Raw genomic sequence first — 21,834 nt, 5'->3', positions numbered from 1 at the left:
GATAAAATCAATTGCAGTTTTAGGGTTGTTTGTTACCATAACACAACATGGTGACTGAAACACCAGCATATTTGGGAATGTCCAGTGGACTAGCTGAAGAGAACCCACGCCTGGGAGAAACTGTCTCAGAACTAGGAATTTTATTATTCCACTTCTACCTGTCTAAGACACGTTATGAAAGGTCAATGTTTTATTGCTGTGAAGAGACGCCATGACCACAGCAGCTCTTATAAAGGACAGCATTTAACTGGGATGTCCTTATAGTTTCAGAGGTGCAGTCCATTATTTGCCTGGCAGACACAGTGCTGGGGGAGGAGCTGAGAGTTCTCCATCCAGATCTGCAGGCAGCAGGGGAGGCCCTGGGCCTGGCTTTTAAAACCTCAAAATCACCTCCAGTAACACATTTCATCCAGTGAGGCCACACCTCTTAATACTTCAAACAGTGCCACTCCCTACGCATTTAAATATATAAGCCATTCTTATTCAAACCACCACATCTGGGGTTTATTTCTATTAAAAATATTTACTTCTTTATTCTTTTAACCAATAAAAAAATGTGGGCTGAGGTTATAGTTTCTTGTTTAGCAAATGCACAGTACTAGATTTGATCCCCAAAACACCCCCAACACACACACAGCAAATACTATAGCTATTCAAATAAATGTATGACCATAACTGAGAACAAAATATTTTATTTCTTTCAATAAAACTATAGTTTACAGTAGTATTTACTAAATAAATTATATAATTTCTCTTTTACAAGCAATAAACTAAATCACAAATATTTCAAAGACAATGTATATACAAGACATAAGGCCTTTTATAAATAGCTTTGCTTTTCTCATTTCACTAGTAAACAGTGAAAAAAATCTTTATAGAAGCTAGCTTTCTATAAAGTAAAGGCAGACCTAGTATACTGATCTTTAAAGGAAACAGATTGAAGCTCTCAATGACGTGGGCTATGATTAGAATTTTTGAAACAAAGAGAGAGGATTTATATCTTATGTATCATTTTGCATGGATGGAGTTTTAAAAAAAATAGAAGCAGATTCCATATGTTGCTCATTTATAATCACTGGATGCATGCAAAATGAAACAAGGCAAGAGCCTATAGGGAAAAATAGCACTTCCCAGGCCAAAAACTGATTGGCAATGGTATAGAAAAGCAGCTCAAATACAGTTCATGCAGTTCTTCACAGTCAGCAAGCAACAGCAGCCACAGAACAGTGTGGGGTTTTCACATTCACCTGCTGATCAGCCACAGACCACGGCTCCCCGACATGGCACCGTCTTCAAGGTCCAGCTGGTTCTTACTGCGTGTGCTGGGGCTCAGCCCCGTTCCTCTGGAGAACTCTGCAGTGGAGAAAGTTCTCTCTCACAGCGGTGTTCGGGTCCCGCCCATGTGCTTGGACAGTTACCATTTTCATTTACTGGAGGAAAACAGAGAGGAAAGGGAAGCAGGTGTGAGACTCAGCTTTAGCATCGGTTTGTTAACTCCCGCTTGTGTGTGGGACCATTGTTATTTCTTCCAGTAACTTGCATCTGAAAGAACACGTGTTAGGCTTGGGATTTTCTTAGACTACCATGTGCTCCTTTGGGGGCCTGAGGCATATTGATTCCTCACGGCTTATCAAGATCCAGCCCCAGTTAATCACAGCACCGATGGTGTGGGCTTAGAATGAAGCAAGGTTAAGACACTGCCTTCTCAGTGCACAGGGCTCCAGGAGGGTGCTGAGATGGGAGGACTACGGTCAAACACAGCACAACTGGGCCAGAGTCCTGAACTCATGAATGCTATGCTCATTTCCAAGCAATATCCTGGTGGCCAGCAGTAGAACAAAGCCATCAGATATCCAAGCTAAAATGTTAACCACTTAAAAGCAGAGCCAGGCAAGGTTGGCATGATGGTATGTCCTATGAGTCTGACACCTACACAGTGGAGACAGGAGGATAACAGTCAGGCATTCAAGGCCATCCTCAGTCACATTTCGAGTTTGAGGCCAGCCTGAGCTACATAAAACCCTGACTCAGAGCAAAGCAAAGCAAAGCAAAGCGAAACAATGAAGCAAAGTAAATAACAGAAAGCAGAGGCTGCCATGTCGGTCTGTGATAGATGTGTCACGGTATATGTGGGGAATACCATTTTAGTCTGTAGCGTACACTGGGTCCAATCTACCCTCTAATTATCTAAGCCACAAAACATTACGGATGTTTCCCAGCCTTTAAATCCTGTTTCATGTATAGAATAGGAATAACGGCCATACTGTCCCGAATACACTTGCATTTGCCTGATCTCGGAAGCTCAGCCGGGTCCGACCCTGGAAGAAGAGAACTAACAGACCGTTCCTCAGAGTGGCTGTGAGGGATGGACTCTCCCTCCTTCCTTGAACCTCCTACCTACTTCCTTTTTAGGGGGTCTTGCTATGTTACCAGGTTGGCCTTGAAATCCCAGGATCAAATGATCCCCCTGCCTCAGCCTGTCAAGTAGTTTGGACTAAACTACGTCCCTATGCCTTCGGATTTAGACTTGAAAGAGGCATTTTCTTTCCTATCGGCTTGTGCATTGTTTCACTTTGTAAGCTTGTAGTGACTGCAGATAAGCAGCATACATAATCTGCTTATTATATATAAGGGGAATAAAATTAGGGCTAGGCAGGTAGCTTTGTGATAAAAGTATATGTTTAACATTTGTAAGGCTCTGGAATTGAGCCTTAAGACTCAAAACAAACAAACAAACAAACAAACAAACAACAAATAAACATCGATATGGAACCCCCAAATAGGAGAGTTTAGATATGTCAATGGCAATCCCATTTGGCAATAACTGATATTCATCAAATAACCTGACCTAATTGTGAGTTGTAATTTTATAACTTATTATTATTATTATTTCTTTTTTTCTGGTACTGGGAATTGAACCCAAGGCAAGTGCCCTGGCTCTGAGGTACGTCTCTAGCCCTCATTACTTCACTTTATGGTTCATTTTTCCCTTTGATGAACCTAACTAAGCTAGACAGGGTCCCTTTTTTGACTGAACAGCACACATGGGCAATACAACAGAAGACGTCAAGTCTTCCCTGAAGTCTCCTGTCCTGGCTCATGGACTGTTCATCAGTTCTTCCCTTGGTCCCCACCCCCGACATACTATTTTGAAAGTATATTTAGCCAATAGGTTATCTTAAGGTTTCAGGGATGAAAGAAAAGGCAAGACTTCACATCACTCAAGACTTGTCAAAATGAGCCATGCTAAACAACCTCACAAAGTGCTCATGGTCCTCTGGATGTTAACTTTACAAGTGATACCCCTGGGATAAAGCCCAGCACTTTGCACAGTCCAGGCAAATGTTCTGTCCCCCAGCCATGCTGTATCCCCTTATCTGCTATCCAGAGCATTCCCATTTTGGTTTCAAGTTGGAATTACTTGCCAAAATGTCGTGGAGGAAGGTATCATTTTCCTTCCAACTATCATAAGCCTGACTACCTGATCTTGTTTTCCTATAGTAAGTCCCCATTTCTCTTAGTGATTCTTCAATTCTGCTTTTTTCATGCTCTGTTCCATAATTTTTCTATTTCCTGCTGTTCCCGTGTCTTTCCCATGACAGCATATCACCTCATCCTGAGTCACTCTGTCTGTTTTTTTCCAATAACTCACAGCATAACCACAAATCTGTAGCCAGCCATTACAGTGCTGTACCTCAACACTGTCTCCTGGGCTTTGAGGTCTCTTCTTTCTCTGGGTTCACCTGATTGTTCTCTGAGAGTCCCAGAATTTCAAGGTCAAAGTCACTACTTGTCAAGGAAGCCTAAAGTCTGTCCATCCTTCTTTCCTTCCTTTCTTCTTCCTCCTCCTCCTTCTTAAGATAGGGATTGGCTACATGGTCCAGGCTGGCCCTGAACTTGTGACTTATTGATAACTTTGGCTTCAGCCTTCTACCACAGCAGGCTTTTTGTTTTTTTAAATAAGTATTTACACTTGGTACATTTTATTGTATTTCCCTCATATACTTCTTCCACTGGATGCTATCTTCACGAAGCCCAATCACCTGGGGATGAAGCACAGTTGAAAGCTTCTTTTTGTGTTACATTTTAATAGCAGCAGCAACTCAAAGGCTCACTGTTTTGCTAGGCATAATGTATACATATATCAGTGCTGTAGAAATCAAGACGGAGCAGGACCGTGGAATGGAATCTCATGTGTGTAGAAAGAACTTCACAGCTAATCTCCAGACCACAGAGGTCTGCCTGTCTCTACCTCCTACCTGCCCCAGCTGGTGGTTCTGCTGGGTGGCAGTTTATCGGGAGGAAGCTGTGAGTTTGAATTCCTGGAGAGCAGCGGTGTCTGCAAAGACTGACTGATGATTAGAACTGCAGATATGGGGAAGGGATGGAAGGCTTCAGGTCCAGAGCCAATTTACAAGTTGTCTTGGGCTATCATTAGTCTCCTAAACAGCCATTCCTTATTACCTACCTCTGGGTTGAAACTAACATCCTGTGGCTATCAGATAAAATCTGCTGGGATGAATTCCCTTAGCTTCTACAGAACCTTAAAGCTAGGAAGGCCATCCAACAGTACCGGAGGCAGTTAATGAGATTTCTTTGCTTTGCTGTGACCCATCTCTCTGATGCCACCCCAGCGTATTTTAAAAGTGGCCTGACTTATAATGTTCTTTCTTCTGATACTACAGAAACTTCAGGAAACTGCTTCCACGTTGGAACCTGGAATCTGAGGTTTCTTAGGCCATGGTCTGTCATATTGGCTCTACAATAAACTATATTTCATCCTATTTGAGGTAAGAGTTGTGGTTTTGAGTTGATAAAGGGATGGGGGCATGTGCCCTTGAAAAGGCTTTTCGACCCTGAGCCACGAGGTGAGTGGTTTTCCCATGTGAATTCTTGTGATATCCTGCCTCACATGGATCTGACGTAACAGAGACAAGCAACTATGGGCTGCAAACAATCCCCAGTAAACCCCCTTATCTTTAAAAAGAATTACTTTGTGTGTGTGCTCGCCCATTTGCACATGTGTGTAGAGCCATGTGTGCTATGGCACACATGAGGAGGTCAGAGGACAACTTGTGGGAATTGGTTCTCTCCTTCACCCATGTGGGATGAGGGGACAGAAATGAAGTCAGAAGGAATGGCAGTAAGTGTCTTTACCTACTAAGTCATCTGGCCCTACCTTTCTTCTTTTTAAATGGGCTGGTTAGCTCGTCTTTTGTCATAGCGATAGAAAAACTGTAGAAGAGTCCGAGTCCAAATTTCCTACCATTACTCTTAAATAAATATTAGGACTCATTGCCAGAGGCACAGTTGCTCTTTTCACAGGACCAGGGGCTGCAGACTTCATCTGAGAAGCTTTGGTGCCGACGATGGGAATGTTGCTGTTCTTGAAGGCTTTGCACACTTTGGATGAAGACATCCATTTGGGTCTAACGTGGTAGAATGTCACCGACTGGTTTCTTGAATGTTGGTCAAACCTTGTGGTTTGTCAGGCCTCCCGCCAACCTCCGGTGCGCCATCAAAGAGCACTGCCGCAGGCAGACGACAGAGAAGCTGCCACCATCTCCCACAGCTCAGAAGACAGACTGAGATCAAGGCCTCTCATTTCAAAACTGTTAGCTCAGCAGCATTATTTTAATGCAGTTCACCACTTCATTAGTTTGTCTCCAAAGGATGGCGACATGATGGAGGGCATCAATGATTTCATGCATCTCAGTTATCCCACAGGGGATTTCTGGTACCGGATCGAGCCCTGCTGCCAATCCCAGTGGCTCCACAAGCACCAGCCAAGAGTCCACTTTTTGGACTCGGCTTCTGCTGTACTTGGGAGATGGGGGAGCTGAATAATGTGCTGTTATCATTAGACAAGGAGCCAGGCTTTGAAGGTGTTTGCTGGCTGCTTTGTGATCTGCATGGAAGGACACCCCCAGTCATACCAGAGCGGAGGAAGACGGAAGCTTCAGGCTCACGATGTCTTCCTCTCCCAGCACTTTCTGGGGAAGCGCAGGGGAGTAGTGCCACTCTTTACCAGAGTATATGGTAGCTGTCGTGGGCTAAACCTTGTCCCTCTAATATCGGGGCCCCTAACCACAAGTCTGGAGACAGGGTCTTTATAGAGGAGATCAGGTTAAAATGTGATGGCAGGTTAGGTCCTAATTCATCAGGACTGTGTGGGTGGTTTGAAATGACCTTTTCACAGGGGTCACCTAAGACTGTCAGAAAACACAGATATTCACATTACTATTCACAACAGTAGCAAAATTACTATATGATACAGCAGCGGAAATAATTTTATGTTGGGGGGGTCACCACAACATGAGGAATACCATTATTAAAGGGTCACAGCATCAGGAAGGTTGGGAACTACTATTCTAGAAACAGGAAGTTTGGACCACAAACACACAGAGGGGATGTTGTGTAGGCACTGGGAGAAGACAGCTTCTATAAGCCAAGAAAAGAGGCCTTGGAAAAGTGTCTGACAGCAGACAGCAGGACCCCACTTACAACTGACCTTGAACTCCCATTCTATAGACACTCCAGGGAAGAACTTTCTATATTCTTAAATGACTTTGGTGCTTGGTTGTGACGGCTCAGGGAAGAACTTTCTATATTCTTAAATGACTTTGGCTCTTGGTTGTGACGGCTCTTGCAAACAGAAACAATGGCCAGGAGCTATCGCAAGGTTTTAAGAGTCCTCTTGTTTTTAAAGCCTCCATATTTTCATTTTATTATATTTAATCCTACGCCCCACTACGGATCTCTTCAGCAGCCTGTAAAAACAGGATCCGTCAGAGACAGTAGAGAAAGCCTTCGGCGCTTTTTTGTTGTTGATACTTTGTTACATTTGCTGTCTGAGCAGCATTTTCAGTGTTGAATTGAGCCGCCAAGCGGGTGCCTTTTAAAGAGACTCAAGCGGAACTGGATCTGATGGATGAGAAGGGCATGCTTGGACCTGAGGGGAGACAAGCTTCTCCTCTGTTGAGCACAATCAATTCTAACTGTAGCCTACAGGCCAATCTGAAAGGTGGCAGATGCTGGGCCTGTGGCATGAGATGCCTCTGATGCCCAAAGATTCTGATACCCACTGGACTGACATGCACAATGCTGGAAAGATATGGTCAAGTGCACAGAGAGGAAACCAGGCTCTTGAGCTGCACACTAGCCACCCTAGCTCTTCAGTCAATCACGCCTTATCCATGGGCAGAGCTGCCTCTTCACCAGTAGGTGGCAGCAGAGGGTTTGTGGAAAGGAGGGATATTGCTCAGCGACTATGGCTATTAATCATAGGCCTTGCTTTCTGAATTAGAGGATTTGATTCTGATTAGATCTTAGGATGGGGGTCCTTAAGCATGACACAGCTCCCCCCTTACAGTGGCATAGGAGAAAGACAGGATGCTCAGAGTTAAAGGATCCTGGGAATAAGTTCAGTGGCTCTCAGTCCTGGATGCAGGAAGTTTCCAAAACTACCAATGTTTGGGTCTACCCCTAGGGAATTTGTTTAAAACACACATTGCACCCTCTAAGACAACTAAGACTTTTCACACAGTCATTTATCCAACATGTTTGTGTTTGTGTGTGTGTGCAATCCAAAAATAACTTGGAAACATCTACCTAACCTCACAGCACTGTATAGTGAGCCCTGAAAATTCTAGTCTACTTGTGACCTTAGATAGCATCTTCCCAGATGTAAAGAGTTAAGGTCATACGAGATTAGAGTAGATCTTAATTCAATGACAAAGAAGAAAAGAGGACACACAGAGAAAGAAGGCTGGCTTGGAACTGGGGAGGAGGGCACCGTGCAAGTTTAGGAATGCCAAGAAACAAGGGCTGGAGAGATGGTCCAGTGGTTAAGAACACTGGTTGCTGTTTCAGAGAATCTGGGTTCAATTCTCAGCACACACATGGGGATTCAACATCCCCATCCATCCATCCATCCATCCATCCATCCATCCATCCATCCAAAACATTAATGCACATAAAATAAAAATAAATGAATAATTTGTTAGCTGGGTATTGGCGGCACATGCCTTTAATGCCAGCACTTGGTAGGCAGAGGCAGGTGGCTCTTTGAGTTCAAGGCCAGACTGGTCTATAGTGTGAGTGGTACCACAAGCATGTCTGGTGCCTGTAAAGGCCAGAAAAGGGCACTAGATCCCCTGAAATGGGAGTCACAGACAGTTACAAGCTGCCAGGTGGGTGCTGGGAATTGAATCTGGGTTGTTTGGAAGAGCAACCAATGCTTTGTTTGTTTGTTTGTTTGTTTTTTGTTTATTTGTTTTTCGAGACAGGATTGTTCTGTGCAGGCTTGGCTGTCCTGTATTTGCTTTGTAGACAAGGCTGGCCTTGAACTTACAGAGCTCTTCCTGCCTTCGCCTCCCAAGTGCTGGGATCGGAAACATCATGGCCAGTGCTCTTAACTGCTGAGCCATCTCTCTTATTTTTATTATTTGACAGTCCCTATTTTTATTATTTCTTTTACACCTTAGTGATCAGGGAGGACATTCGTATGAGTGAAGCCAAGTTCACCAGGCCCAAGGGTATGACATGAAATGTTTGCCTGGCATAATTTTACCATTTGATCCCTGTATATTCTGGGCGCGGAAGTTTGGGCCACATTGGGATTCATACCAGTAGTGGTGACTTCCACTCAGACATTTCATTCTCGAGAGTTTGAGAACCTTAGGAGCCAAGAACACACAGGCTTTCTATGGCTGAGAAGGGGAGAGACCCAGAAAGACGAGCAGTAGGGGCCAGAGGGACCGGAACACAGAGAGGCAAAGGAAGGGAAATAGCAGGGCCACCCATAGATGGCCTCAAGTGATCTGAAGAGCAGAGCTAATTTCAAAGAAGACGGGAGTCAAACCTGGTTGCAAGGCCATAGCAGACAGGATGTTACAAAGAAACTCCTTTGCCACAACCTTGCAAGCTGGCATTGAGACTGGGCCTAGCTGAACTGGAACAGCAGTGTGCCTCCGCAACTCTAGCTCCAATTCTAACCTTGCACTGAAGTTAAATGTTATCTGTTAAAAAAAAAAAAAAATTCTGTGAGTGGCCACCTAATCCAGACAGGCTGGCTGTTTCTTTTTTTTTTTTTTTTTTCCAGAGCTGAGGACCGAACCCAGGGCCTTGCGCTTGCTAGGCAAGCGCTCTACCACTGAGCTAAATCCCCAACCCCGGCTGGCTGCTTCTTAAATATAACATGTATCACCTTTATTTCAAGAACAGCTGTCACCTGTGTGTGTGCTGGTACATGAGAAGGGACATTCTTTTTTTGTTTTGTTTTATTTGTTTACTTATTTGTTTTGGTTTTTTAAGACAGAGTTTCTCTGTGTCGCCTTGGGTGTCCTAGACTCACTCTTATAGACCAGGCTGGCCTTGAACTCACAGAGACCTGCCTGCCTCTGCCTCCCTGAGTGCTGGGATAAAAGAAGCCTGGCTGATTTTCTTAGTCTCATTACAAAGTTTTGGCTAACCTGGAACTTGCTATGTAGACCAGGCTGGTCTCGAACTCATAGAGACCTGCTCATGTCTGTCTCCTGAACGCTGGGATCAAATGTGTGTGCCACCATGTCTGCAACCCCCACCCCTAGCTCTTATGTGTCTTAAAAACATAATTTAGTCAAATAACTTAAGGAGTCAAGCACTTTGGTGGTGGGGGGGGGAAGAGCCTTATTTTACTCTCTGAAACCTCGGTTTCCCACAGTGCAAACACGCAACAAATGGAAAAGGTGTTTTGGTTCCGGGCTTCCAGCCTGAGGAAGCTGTGTGCCTTTTCTATATATCCGTTCTCACAAGACCCGCTGGGCATGTGAGCAGTACCTCGGGTTGCTGGGAATCCAGCTCCATCCAGAGAGGCAGTGGAAATGCCGCTGATTTCAATCAGCACCCCCCGGGGCAGCCCAGACTGGCTTAAGCAAGGAATGATTAGAGAGACCCAGGCGACGCAGCGCTGTGCAGAGAGGTCATTCATCTCTGAGCCTAACGACTCAAATCCAGAAACTCAGTTTCTGTTGCCAAAAGCTCCTGCGAATTTTCTAAGACCCCTGTGACCTAATTTGCTGAGTGTTTGTCTTCGTATTTTCTCAGGCTTTCCTCATACAGAATGGTGTGGCAGCTGTTAATTCAATCCTCCTCGCTTCTCTGCCACCCTTCTTCCTATGATCAAAGAGTTCCACTAACCACCCCAAACACACTGAATAATCACGCCGTCCAAGGGTTGCCTGTCAGCGCAGTAATCTCCAATACTGGTATGGAAAAAAAAAAAAGAAAAAAAAAAGCTTAACTGTTTCTTTTACGTACTCAAAACTGCTTTTGCACTTCAAACAGCCATTTTACAGAAGTACTTTCACAGATAAAGGGCGTGTTATGGAGAGGATGCTAATGTGGCAAGCATAAAGGCAACAGGCTAGAACACAGGGAGTGAGTAACAGAAGAAGGCTCTGTTGGGTGGCAGCCATCCTTTAGACCTCACTGTTATGAAAAATGCAATCCCTTCATCTCTCACAATCTATTCCCAGGGAGTGGTGAAAGGATACTCTCTCCACCTCCGTTGTCCAGGGGCAATGGCTTTTTGTTGTTCTCCTTCCCAGCAACGTCAGACTGCATTCTACCTCAGGCAAAGGCTGCCTTCGGATGTGAGGCCAGGGCAGCTAGAGTGACAGGCGGCACTGGCTTCTCAGTGGCAGAAGCGCCCATTTTCCATCAATGCAGCCTACTCAGTTCTGTTGTATTCTTTTCAATACCCCAATCTATGGCTCATCAACTCAGCATTCAATAGGAAACATCTTTGGTCACCAGATAAAGCCATCTTAAAAACCATCTCCCTTGATTTGAATATTTGCAAACGAACCAGAAAGCCTGGGGATGTGCACTGTGAGGGAGAATGGCTCTGGAAAGTGGTGTGGGAGGAAACGTTGGTGGGACCTGAATTAAATGCTTGAATATGGATGATAAAACTGTTAGCTCTCTTCAGAGGTCAACCATTTTTAAAAATTTCAGTTCAAATTACAGAGAAAAGTCAAAAGGCCACCATAGCCCATAGGTGGAGCTTCTTTTTGGGTGGAGCCCTAAAAAGAAATTTCATGCTATCTGGTATACACAAATCAGTAATAGTTTAAATCTGCATATTTCACAGGGATATCAATTAAAGACTTAGTGGATCAGTTAAACTCAAAGTAGATTAGGTTATCAACCCTAAGAAAGAAACATTGCATCTTCTAGGGAAAAACTTCACAGGAGCCACCAGACTGCACTGACACCAAAGAGAAGAGAACGTCATCCCAGAAGCCTCAATTAAAAATGGCAGGGAGAAAAATGGCTGGGATCCAGAGCTTCTGAACTAGATCAAAAAGAAAGGAGACAGAAATTGTCCAGGCCAGACTGGATTTCCTTATCATTCTTTCATAATGTAGAGGCGAATGAAAACACGGAAGGGTGGGCCCAGATGCAGGACAACATTCAAAATAATAGTAATAAAAATATCTCCAGAAAAAAAAACAAACCACAAACAAACCAAAACTACAAATTAATGGCACTAAAGGTTCCAGATGTGTAGCCCTAAAGCTTAAGTGAAGTGTGATTGTAGAGGAGATGATGAAGCTGCAGAGTTTGGAGAACAGCTGTGGCTTCTTGGAGAGCCATCATTGTGCCACTCCCCATGACTCACAATGCATCAGCCTGGCAGAGCTGCATGGGACCTTAGAGAGCATTCAATATGCCATTAAGTAGATGAGAAAACGGAAGCCCAAAGAGGATGATGACTCAAGGCCAGTGATCCATGGGAAGAAGCAGAAATACAACTCATCTGGCTTTGCAACAGGTAAAGAGAGTATCTTCAAAACCTACAAAAGCTGTGCAGGGACCACTGGCAGTGCCTTAGGTTGCTGGGGACCTAGCTCCCTCCAGACAGGCAGTGGAAATGTCATTTCATTGTTTCCACCCCCCCCCCCCCCCCCCCCCCCCCGGGGCAGCCCAGACTGGCTTAAGCAAGGAATGCTTAGAGAGGCTGATGCAGAGGTCATTCAGGGGATTTGTCCTCTGATTACAGTTACTGAACCAGTGTTAACCTACCAATTCTCGCCACCCGTTCTGAAAAAACATGGGGGCAACATAGCTTGGGAAGACCTGTCTGCAGGAGGGACAGGAGGCAGTTATTTTTCTAAAAACCCCAAGCATGCTTGGAGTTACACAACTCAGTCTTGTGTTAAGTCAAGGCCCCAACCCATTTGCCAACAGGGAGGTGAGAGGAGAGTCACTCACTAAATAGACATCCAGCACAGACGCGTTGTCGTCCTGCAGTTCCAGAGCGTTTGGCTCAGCAGTCAGGTAGATGGTCCCCTCCTCCAAGGTGAAGGTTGAACTGGAAGGTAACCCTTTGCTGGAAAAACAAAGATGAGCAATGAGTTTGTGGCCTGGGGAACAGATCCAAGGACTCATCCCAAGCTCTGCTCCGCTCCGCTCATGTATCCAAACTGGCCCAGGGAGCAGCCCTTCTGCTTTCTGCCCTCCCTCCCTACATTCTTTCTTTTTTTTCTGCCTTTTTCTTGTGTTCCTGTTTTGGGCCCTGAAAAGTGCAATGGCTTCAGTGGTTCCCAGGCTTCACTGTACATCAAAGTCTCTGAAGGGCTGGTCACAACGCACCTTCTTGGACCCTTCCATTGGAACGTCTAACTCAGGGGGTCTAGTGGAGAGTCCACACACTGAATCCCTGACCAATGGATGGATGGATGCATGAGAGGAGCACGGCAGTCAGAAGTGAAAACAAGCCACTCAAAATCAGAGCTAGCCGGAGGCTTCTAGATTCACAGAACCCATGGTTTGCAAGACACGGGAGCCAGCAATCACCTCCTGCAAACACCATGAACTGCCACATACATAAGCGGGAAGAAAGACGTTATGCTGATGCTTCCTCTGGGTTGGTCCAAGGCCCACACCTTAACAACACAGAGCACTGCTACTGTTCACTCTATGAAGAATTCCTATGCAGACCCCTAGGGAAACAATAAAAGTCCGAACAACATGGGTAGCTGGCTTTGTTTTGTGGTAGTCTTATAGCCACTATCGACGAACGAAGGAGCTGCTCTGTTTCTTTAAAATATTTTTCGTTTTTATTTTTGAGACAGGGTCTCTCTCTATAGTCTGGCTGTCTTAGAACTCACTCTGTAGACCAGGCTGGCCTCAAACTCATAGAGATTCACCTGCCGCTGGCTCCTGAGAGCTGAAATGAAAGGCTGAGCTGGGCTGTTTGACAGTATTGAACTTGGCTATCAGCCAGGGAAGCACCATGAAATAAAAGTGCTGCTTTTAAGCAGCATTAGTTTCCCATGGTTTTCGAGGGCAGAATGCTGGAAAACAACAAGGCTCGAGGGTGACACTGGTGTTGGGACCGTGGGGGATGGTCTGGCCATCACACAGGTGTAAGGAATTCCAGCTGAGGTCTTCCCGGGCAACATGTATGAAGAGGTAACTGTCAACTGCCACTCAAAAATAATAAAATGAAAAAAAAATGTAACTATGAAGCATAAAGAGATAATGCAATAAACCCCAACCTAAGTCTACGTATCCACAGCTTACAGCAAATTGTTCTATTCCTTAAATATGCTCCACGCAGAAAACAAAAGAAGACACGTTTCCCCAAAGGAATCCACTCAAATGCTATGGAGTAAGAGAATGTCCACTGGGAAATATTCTTGTCCTTGTCTTTTTTTTTTTTTTTTTTAACTGTACTGTTGATTTCCCAGGGACCCATCTATTTGTCATTAATTTATAGTTCCCAGGCTGTGAACCTGTGACTTTCCTAGGTTGGGTTTTGGGAGTCACTGGGAGGTCATCACTCTTGGGAGAAAGGTTCTCAGAATCTAGTAACAGGGTCAGAGTGCCCGCCATATACCAGACGAACAGAGGGAAGATCCATTTTTAAAAGCGATGCTACGTGACTGGGTTTAAGGGCCTGGCGGCCTGCCTGGGTTCTGTACCGGTTCCGCCATCATTCCCTTCTTCTAGACCTTCTGAGGTCTGAGTGGTCTCATGTGCAATTAGCTGCACAGGAAACTTCGTCTATTTGGTTCTGTTCTTGTGTCATAGGAGCCTGGGAGGTCCCGACGCCCCCTATTACTCTGTTCTTGATAATCCGAAAGCTGCAGGGGGACTCATGTCCTCGTGGTCTCTCTGGCAGTGGACATTCATGGTGCTTTGATGCCATGAGGGCTGTTGTCAGCCAGGTAACATCAGTCTGGCTTCACACAGAGCCTGGCTGGACTCGTGAAACCGTCAGCAATAATTTCATAACCCGGAATGCTGATTTCTGTTTGCTGACCTAATGAGTGCTTTTTTTATAGCTCATTCTCATCGGCACGGTGTTCAGAGAGCAGACGGGACTAGCCATGGTCTTCTCTTTCACTTCTTCTCTACCTCCAACATATCACATGGCATAAGTAAGTCCCTGTGGGGCAGCTAAAGCTGCAGCCGACACCCCTCCTCTGCCAGAAAATTCCTGTTAGCATTGCTCTTTTTAGCTTTTCTGCTGAAAAATTCTTTAAGATTTATTTTAATCTTATGTGTATGAGTGCTTTGTCTATAATACCATGCCTGGTACCCTCAGAACCCAAGACAGGGTGTCAGATTCACTGGAACTGGAGTTACGGAGGGTTGTGAGCCACCATGAGGGTGCTGGGAATCTGCGAAAGCAACCATGCTCTTAACCCAAGCTAAACTCTCCAGCCCCGTTCCTACTTTTTGATGAACGTGGAGTAAAGGACCTTCAACCGAGGTGTCCACTGACTCTCCAGGGAGAATGTGTCCCTCCTCTAATGCTGTTTCCTCCCAACACCTGCTACATGCATTTCGTATTTTCTAACTACATGTAACTGTTTTAATCCCACCATCCACATATCTTACATCCATTAGCATTCCATATTCCCTCATATTTACCTTCTCTCCCTCTATTGCCGTCCTCTTACTTTGTATTGGACACATCAAACATTAATTTACATCCATTTTATGATGGCCACTAATATGTACATTTTAACAAACAATGGTAACTGGAATTGTCTTGTTTCCTTCATGAGTTGCCTCCAAAATTAGAAAATCAATATACAGAGTTTGTCCTTATTGAGGCTATGTAAGTACTGTTTGATGCTGGGCCAATGGTGAGTTCGTGTTATATTTTTATGTCTGTTGCTCAATGTCATGATTGCTGGGCCATGCCAAGGAAAATGTTCCTGGCATCAAGGTTACAAGGCTCAGTGGAGCCCCTGGCTCCCTCCTCTCTTTTGCTTACATTCATGCCACATTTTTGGCTGCCCCGATGTTACAAAGTTTTTGTCTTTTACAGCTGACTGCACTAGGGGGAGAAAAAAAAAATCAAGGGTTTCTAGAGGAAGGGCAGAAGCTGAGCCAAAGCTGCACTTCTGTGATGGCCTGCTGAGAGGCAGGGCAAGTCATCACCTGTGTGCAGAACCCTGGCTCCTCATCTCTAGAGGAGCCCATCTCTCAGCACCGTCACTCAAGGGACCAAGTCCCACTATGTGAGTGAGGGTAAGGCCAACCAGAGGGAAGGCTTTTCATTACCAATGGAGGGGAGCAGCACCGTCCTGTCAGCCAGCTCTGGAATCATGCCTTGCCCTTTCATGAGGTCTCTCTGCATGGACGGATTTGTACAAGGGCTTGGAAAAGACTCCTGTTTTGGTATTGGAAGCTTTTCGACTGGAACACTAACCGATAACACCGTGGCTAGAGAGCTCTCCTCATAGGGAAGCCCACAGATACAGCTGGGACTCACTTGGCGGCCAAAGCTCATTCAGTCCTACAGCCACACGCTGCTTTTGTTCCCACAATGCCCGGGTGAGAAGCGGAGATGAAAATGCCACTTCCAGCCTTGTTCTGTTGGGGGAAGGGAGAGGCGGTTGCTTTTCTCAGGATCTGGCACCAGACTTTCCATTTACAGCCTGGGAGACGTCACTGTGCAGTAGGCTCATGTCCCTCCATGGCAGGATCCCAACACATCAAGCTCTTGAGCTGAGTGAGGAGGAATGTCCTCAGAGTTACCCAGAAGTCCCAGAAATGTGGGAGGCTCTGGCGGTGGCTGCAGCAGCCACGCTACCAGCTGCCAGCACCCTAACCACTTCTGCCTCTGGGAGCACGGCCTTTCAGAGAGTTCCTGTCTCTTCTCTGCTGTCAGGAGAAAAGGAACATGGCTGCTGTTCTTCCTCAGCACCACTTCTGCTATTTTTAGGTCAAGACACTGCCTGTTTCCAGCCAGCGTTCACAGCAGCTGGCAATCTCAAGTATTGATTGATGGCTGCCTATAGCTGTGAGCTTGGCTTAAGCTCTCCGTGCATGGGGCATAAGGCCTACTGCAAAAACAGCCCAGACAGAAAGGGAATGAAACAGGAAGGACCTGCTGCTTGGAGAGCTGGCCTCAGAAGCTAGCTGAAGAGCTACATCCCCCTGAGAGGAGCCAGCACAGAGTGCGGATGGCAACTTCGCTAGCCGGCTCTCTCATTTGTCTTTCTAGCAGCCCAGCCAGCCCAGTCCAGACAGACACACACATACTTACATGTGCTCATGTAAAACTGGTAGCTATTACACTGTTATGATCGTGTTACACATATTAAAGATGACCCTGTTAAGGCTGAGCCTCTTGCTCTGTATCTTTGTCCTTTCAGCCTGAAGTCTATGTTGTTTAAACACAGGTCACCTGGATTTAAATGTAGGCCTAACTCCGGAGCAACAATAAATATATTCTGTCTCAACCCATCCAGTCTCTGCTGAGAATCAACCTGTTTCTTAACCCTGTGTTTCTAAGATAGCCCGAGTCCCAGCAACAATGGTTCAATTAATAAGCAAGAGACAAGTGACAAACCGTTTGGAGTGACATCTTCATTATTTGGCTTTGTCAAAAGGTGGAGGAATAAAGGATTTTTTAAAAAAATAAATATTAGAAATTGAACCCAGGATTTCAAGCAGGTGAGATAAGCATTTTACCACTGGTCTACAAACCTACCTCAAGATGGGTATACAGATGTTAAAAACAAGAGCAACTGTTGGGCAGTGGTGGTGCACACCTTTAATCCTAACACTTGGGAGGCAGAGGCAGGTGGATCTCTGTGAGTCTGAGGCCAACCTGGTCTACAGGGTGAGTACAGGATAGTCAGGGCAACACTGAGAAACCCTGTCTCGAAAAACCAAAATAAAAAAAAAATAAAATATAATAAAATAAAATAAAATGATGGCCTTGGAGTCAGGAGGAGGGAGAGGTGGAAGGGAGTTTCTTGAGGAGCAGGGCAACAGCTCCCCACCTTGGTCTTTCATGGCTGCCTGTGAACACAGACATGTTTGTCACCATTCATGGAGTGATCTGCTTAAGATTTCAGCATTTTACAACATATACTTCAAGTACTAGGTATGCTGGCTCACACCTGCAAGTCCATCACTCATGAGGGAGGCAGGAGAACTGCCATGAGTTCAAGGCTAGCCTGATTACTAACTGGTTTTTGGGTTGGCCTTGGCTACAGAGTGAGACTTGTCTTAATAACAAAACAATCAACCCCTCCCCAAATTATATTGCAATCGTGAGCTATCAGCATTAAGAAAACAGCTTCTACTTTTCTATTTACAAATAAATCATTCAAACATAGATTGATAGCCTACTTCATACCAGGTACTACATTAAAAGCAAAAGGTAAGTTGGTAAATACTTCGGACATGGCCAAGTCTCCAGCAGAGCACACTTTAAAAAAACTGGGGATATATTTTAAATGTCATTGATAGATACACATGCACACACAAACACGCTCACTCTACAGGTGCATACTATGGATCATCATACAGCCTTGAAAGAGAAGGAAATCATGTCATTAATGATGTCACAGATAGACTTCCTAGATGTTATGCATAGTGAAATAAGACAGGCATAGAAGAACAAATACAGAATGAGTTCGCATAGGTGTAGAATTTTAAAACGTCCGACTCATAAAACCAGAGACTAGAACGTTGGTGTTTAGATACTGGGGAAAAGGAAACATAGAGAAATGATGATGCTAGGTCAGATGAGCAAGTTTAAGAGATCCAGTGCACAGCACAGAGGCCATGGTTACCAATACTGCATTAGTAACTTGAGGTTTGATAGAGAACTGACCTGTCTTTTTGTCATCCCCAAATTTAGCTATGTGATGTGATGGACATGTAAACTAGCTTGATCATGGTAGTATACCACAATGTATACACATGTTACACCATGATGCTGTATATTTAAAACACACATCATTTTTATTTGTCAACTTTACCTCATTAAAAATGAAGAACAAAATACCCAAATCAAAATAGTTTGGGAAATGGCTAGTGAGAGGAAATAAGTACCTACATATTTTATTATAACATATAAAACTCAAAACATCCAAGAGAAACAACTCACAAATCAAAATGTATACTTGGTTATTAAATTACTTTCTATCACATTTCACAACACCGATTGGCTTCTGCTGTCTAGGAAAGTGTATTCTTCCTGACAATCAGATGTGACTCCTGGCCAGAGCTCATATTTGTGGTGTTGAGAGACAATCTATTTGAGTTTGTAATGCTGGAAAGATCTGAAAAACCAAATGCACTGGCATTTCCCCAAATACCTCTGGAAGAGTGATATTCCCCCCAAAATGGACCTGACAGCCCTCTCCAGCTAGAAATAAGATGCGAAGGCAATAGGACCTCTAAAACACAGGTGATCTGATATCCCTGGCTCACAGAAGTAGTATGGTGATGGGAAGAAGGAGCAGGGATGAGGGCCCAGGGGGTTGAGCTCCAGTGCCCGTGGCTCTGAGGGGCCGAGTATGCCATATTTGATTAAGATACTTAATCATCCTGGATCCCAGCTCACCTCCTCTGTAAAAACCGAAGTATGGATTTGATGAGGTCCCTCTGACTGCCAATAACTTTGATTCTTAGCCTTAGAAGTTCTCGCCTCACAAACCATGAGATTAAAGGTAGCCTTTCAGAAATACAACATGCTGAACTGAGAATGTCTTTTGGCCAAACAGAAGAAACAGATAAAAGTTTAGGCGAGAGGAAGTGGTTCCCAAGCTAGACACCATCCTCTCTCCAGTTTACACCACGATGGGGCAACTTTCTTGGGTGGCAGCTTGTGGCTTGCTTCTCTGTCATCTCTTCAGTGCTTCCTGCTATCAGTCGAGAACAAGCACACTTTCTTCTGAGCTGCTGTTCCAGGCTGAGTTAAGTTCCAAAGTTAAGTGTCTCGTTAACTTTGCATGTTGCAGTCCTAGCCCAGCATGCCTCGGAATGCGACCTTATACGGCCACACGGCTGCTGCAGAAAGAATTCGTTGAGATGAGGTCACAGAGGTAGCTGCACCCTGTTCCAACATGACCTGCGTTGTTATACAAGTGAGAGCTTTGTAACACACACACATCTAACTTCACTTGAAGATAAAAGCAAAGAGCTACACCTCAAGAATGCCAATCCTTGCCAACACGCTCCCAGAAGCCACACAAAATCTAAGGACAAAATCCAGGACAAGTTTCTTCCCACTCTGCAGAAGCAATGGATCCTACTAGTACCTTGATTGGGGACTTCTGGTTTGCAGAACTGAGAGACGGTATATTTCATCCAGTCAGTGGTACTTTATACAGCAGCCTCGCCCACGAGTCACAGTGGATTAAATGGTTAATGCGAAGCCTGGCTTCAGCAAAGGGAAGGACTCAGTAACCCCCCCCCCTCTTTCTAATAACTCACACCCCCATTTTGTGGAAAAGTACATCCTCCTCCTCCTTTTGAGACAGGGCCTCCCTATGTAGCCGCCCTGAACACACTATGTAGCTTCAGGTGGCCTTGAACTCACAGAGCTCTCCACCTGCCCCTGTATCTATCTGCCTCTTGAGTGCCAGGATTAAAGGCATGTGCCACCATGCCTGACTGGAAAAGAACCTCTAATTGGTCTGAATTCATATATGAAAGAAAACATAAGCTTTGACGAAATCTGTATTGTAATGTGCTAAGCAAGCAGAAGAGGGTGATCTGGGAGAAGGAAAGGGATCAGAAAGGAGGGAAATCAAGGAAATGGCAGAGGGCAATGGAAGAGAGTGAATGAAAATGAAGTTTAGTGACTAGTGTGAAAATACTGCAAAGGAACCCATTACTTTATATGCTAACCAAATAAGCTAATAGAAAAAAGGTCTTTTTTAGGTACCTGAAAAAGTACAATTCCTACCCCCTTGTTAAACACTTATTTTCTGTCCTTCAAAATGTCAGGCTTTTCTTCAATAAATCCTAACAAACACTTTCATTATTATTATTATTTTGTGTGCGTGCGCATGTCTTAGATCTTAGACTTTACTTCAGTTCTAATTGTGTGATGGGATGTCCACACTTTGCAAAGGGGACATCCTTTAGTTAATCAATAAGAAGACTGCAAAGCTGGTGGAAAAAAAAATAACAGGAGACCAGATTAGAAGGGCAGCTTGGCTCTCACAGAAATATTTTGCAATTATAACGGTTCACTGATACTGGAATACCAGATGCAGGACCGGCTTTTACTGAGCCTATTAGCATCAAAGAGGAGCAAAATGACAGGAGGGTTTCTCATGCATGGCTTGGCCAACACCACACTAATTATGGGCTCCAACTTGAATAATGGGAAAATATGATGGTTAATGGCTAGTCTCAGAGGTGCGTGTCCACACCGAATTCTGAATCATTAGGGACATAAACAGTTTAGCGGAAAATAAATTGAACAGAGCTCTAGTGGCCACAAAAGGAAATGCCTGCCTGGTTCCCTCATAGCGGAGATGATCTGGCGTTATGGCCTGTGCTGGGAAGAACTGAGAACTTATTCTGGTTTCTGAATTAGTAATCTATGGTTGTAGCTCTTTATAGGTCAATGTTAGCCATGAACTATGGATCAGAAGCAGATGTGTTCAAATCATAGTTCAGTTCATTCCGTTCCAGGTGCTTAAGTCAGACTCTCAAACTTTAATGTGTATTAGAAATGTCAACAGGCTGGGCATGGTGGTGCAGGCCTTTAATCCTGGTCCTTGGGGAGGCAGAGACAGGCAGATTGCTGTGAGTTTGAGGCCAGCCTGGTCTATATATTGAGTTTAGGACAGCCAAGACTATAGTATATATACAGAGAAACCTTGTCTCGAAAAAACAAAACCAACCTACCAACCAACCAAAACCAAAAACAGAAATGCCAACAGGCCTAGGGAGCTGCGTTTTTAATAACTAGGTTTTGAAGCAAGTGGATCTAGAATCTTTTCTTTAAAGCAGTGGTTCTCATCCTATGGGTCACAACCCTTTATGGGGGTCAAATAACCCTTTCACAGGGATCGCCTAAGACTGTCAGAAAACACAGATATTTATATTACGATTTATAACAGTAGCAAAGTTATAGTTATGAAGTGGGAAAAAATAATTTTATGGTTGGGGTTACCACGACATGAGGAACTGTATTAAAGGGTCACAGCATTAAGAAGGTTGAGGACCACTGATTTTAAGTGAGAGAGGGTGTAGTGGGTCTTTGCTATTTTGTCTTTGCTTCTTTTTCCCATCCTTTGTCTGGCTCCCCTCCCATTTTACCTCCTATCACTAGATAGGAGAGAAAGAAGGATAGAGGGAAAAGAGACAGATAGAGATCCTTGAATCTAATTTCTTTCTTGTTTCTCTTTTGAGCACGACTACTAACAAACCACAATCAACCCCACTGAATGACCACCAATCACCAAGCCTACCTCTTGGGGCCCTCGCATTTATATACCCTCTGAAAAGTTCCCAGAATTCCTAAAATCACACAATTGCAGAAACTATCTGCAGCTGGCAAAACTACGC

General features: G+C 44.6%; 1 protein-coding gene across 3 annotated transcripts in view; it reads right to left on the bottom strand.

The window, feature by feature from the left end:
• Window positions 1-757: 757 nt before the first annotated feature.
• Pip5k1b (phosphatidylinositol-4-phosphate 5-kinase type 1 beta) overlaps window positions 758-21,834 on the bottom strand; it is a 268,382-nt gene continuing 247,305 nt past the window's right edge. For all 3 annotated transcript variants that reach the window (XM_055613852.1, XM_055613854.1, XM_055613853.1), the window contains exons 14-15: window positions 12,259-12,376; window positions 758-1,430 (exon numbers count right to left, since the gene is read on the bottom strand). In XM_055613852.1, the coding sequence (XP_055469827.1) occupies window positions 1,428-1,430; window positions 12,259-12,376 (121 nt within the window). In that variant the 3' untranslated portion in view covers window positions 758-1,427. The remainder of the gene's footprint in view (window positions 1,431-12,258; window positions 12,377-21,834) is intronic.

Source organism: Psammomys obesus, unplaced genomic scaffold (genome assembly GCF_907164565.1).
Source record: "Psammomys obesus unplaced genomic scaffold, mPsaObe1.curated_primary_1811, whole genome shotgun sequence".
NCBI classification, from domain to species: domain Eukaryota; kingdom Metazoa; phylum Chordata; class Mammalia; order Rodentia; family Muridae; genus Psammomys; species Psammomys obesus.
This window is presented reverse-complemented; position numbering and strand designations above follow the sequence as displayed.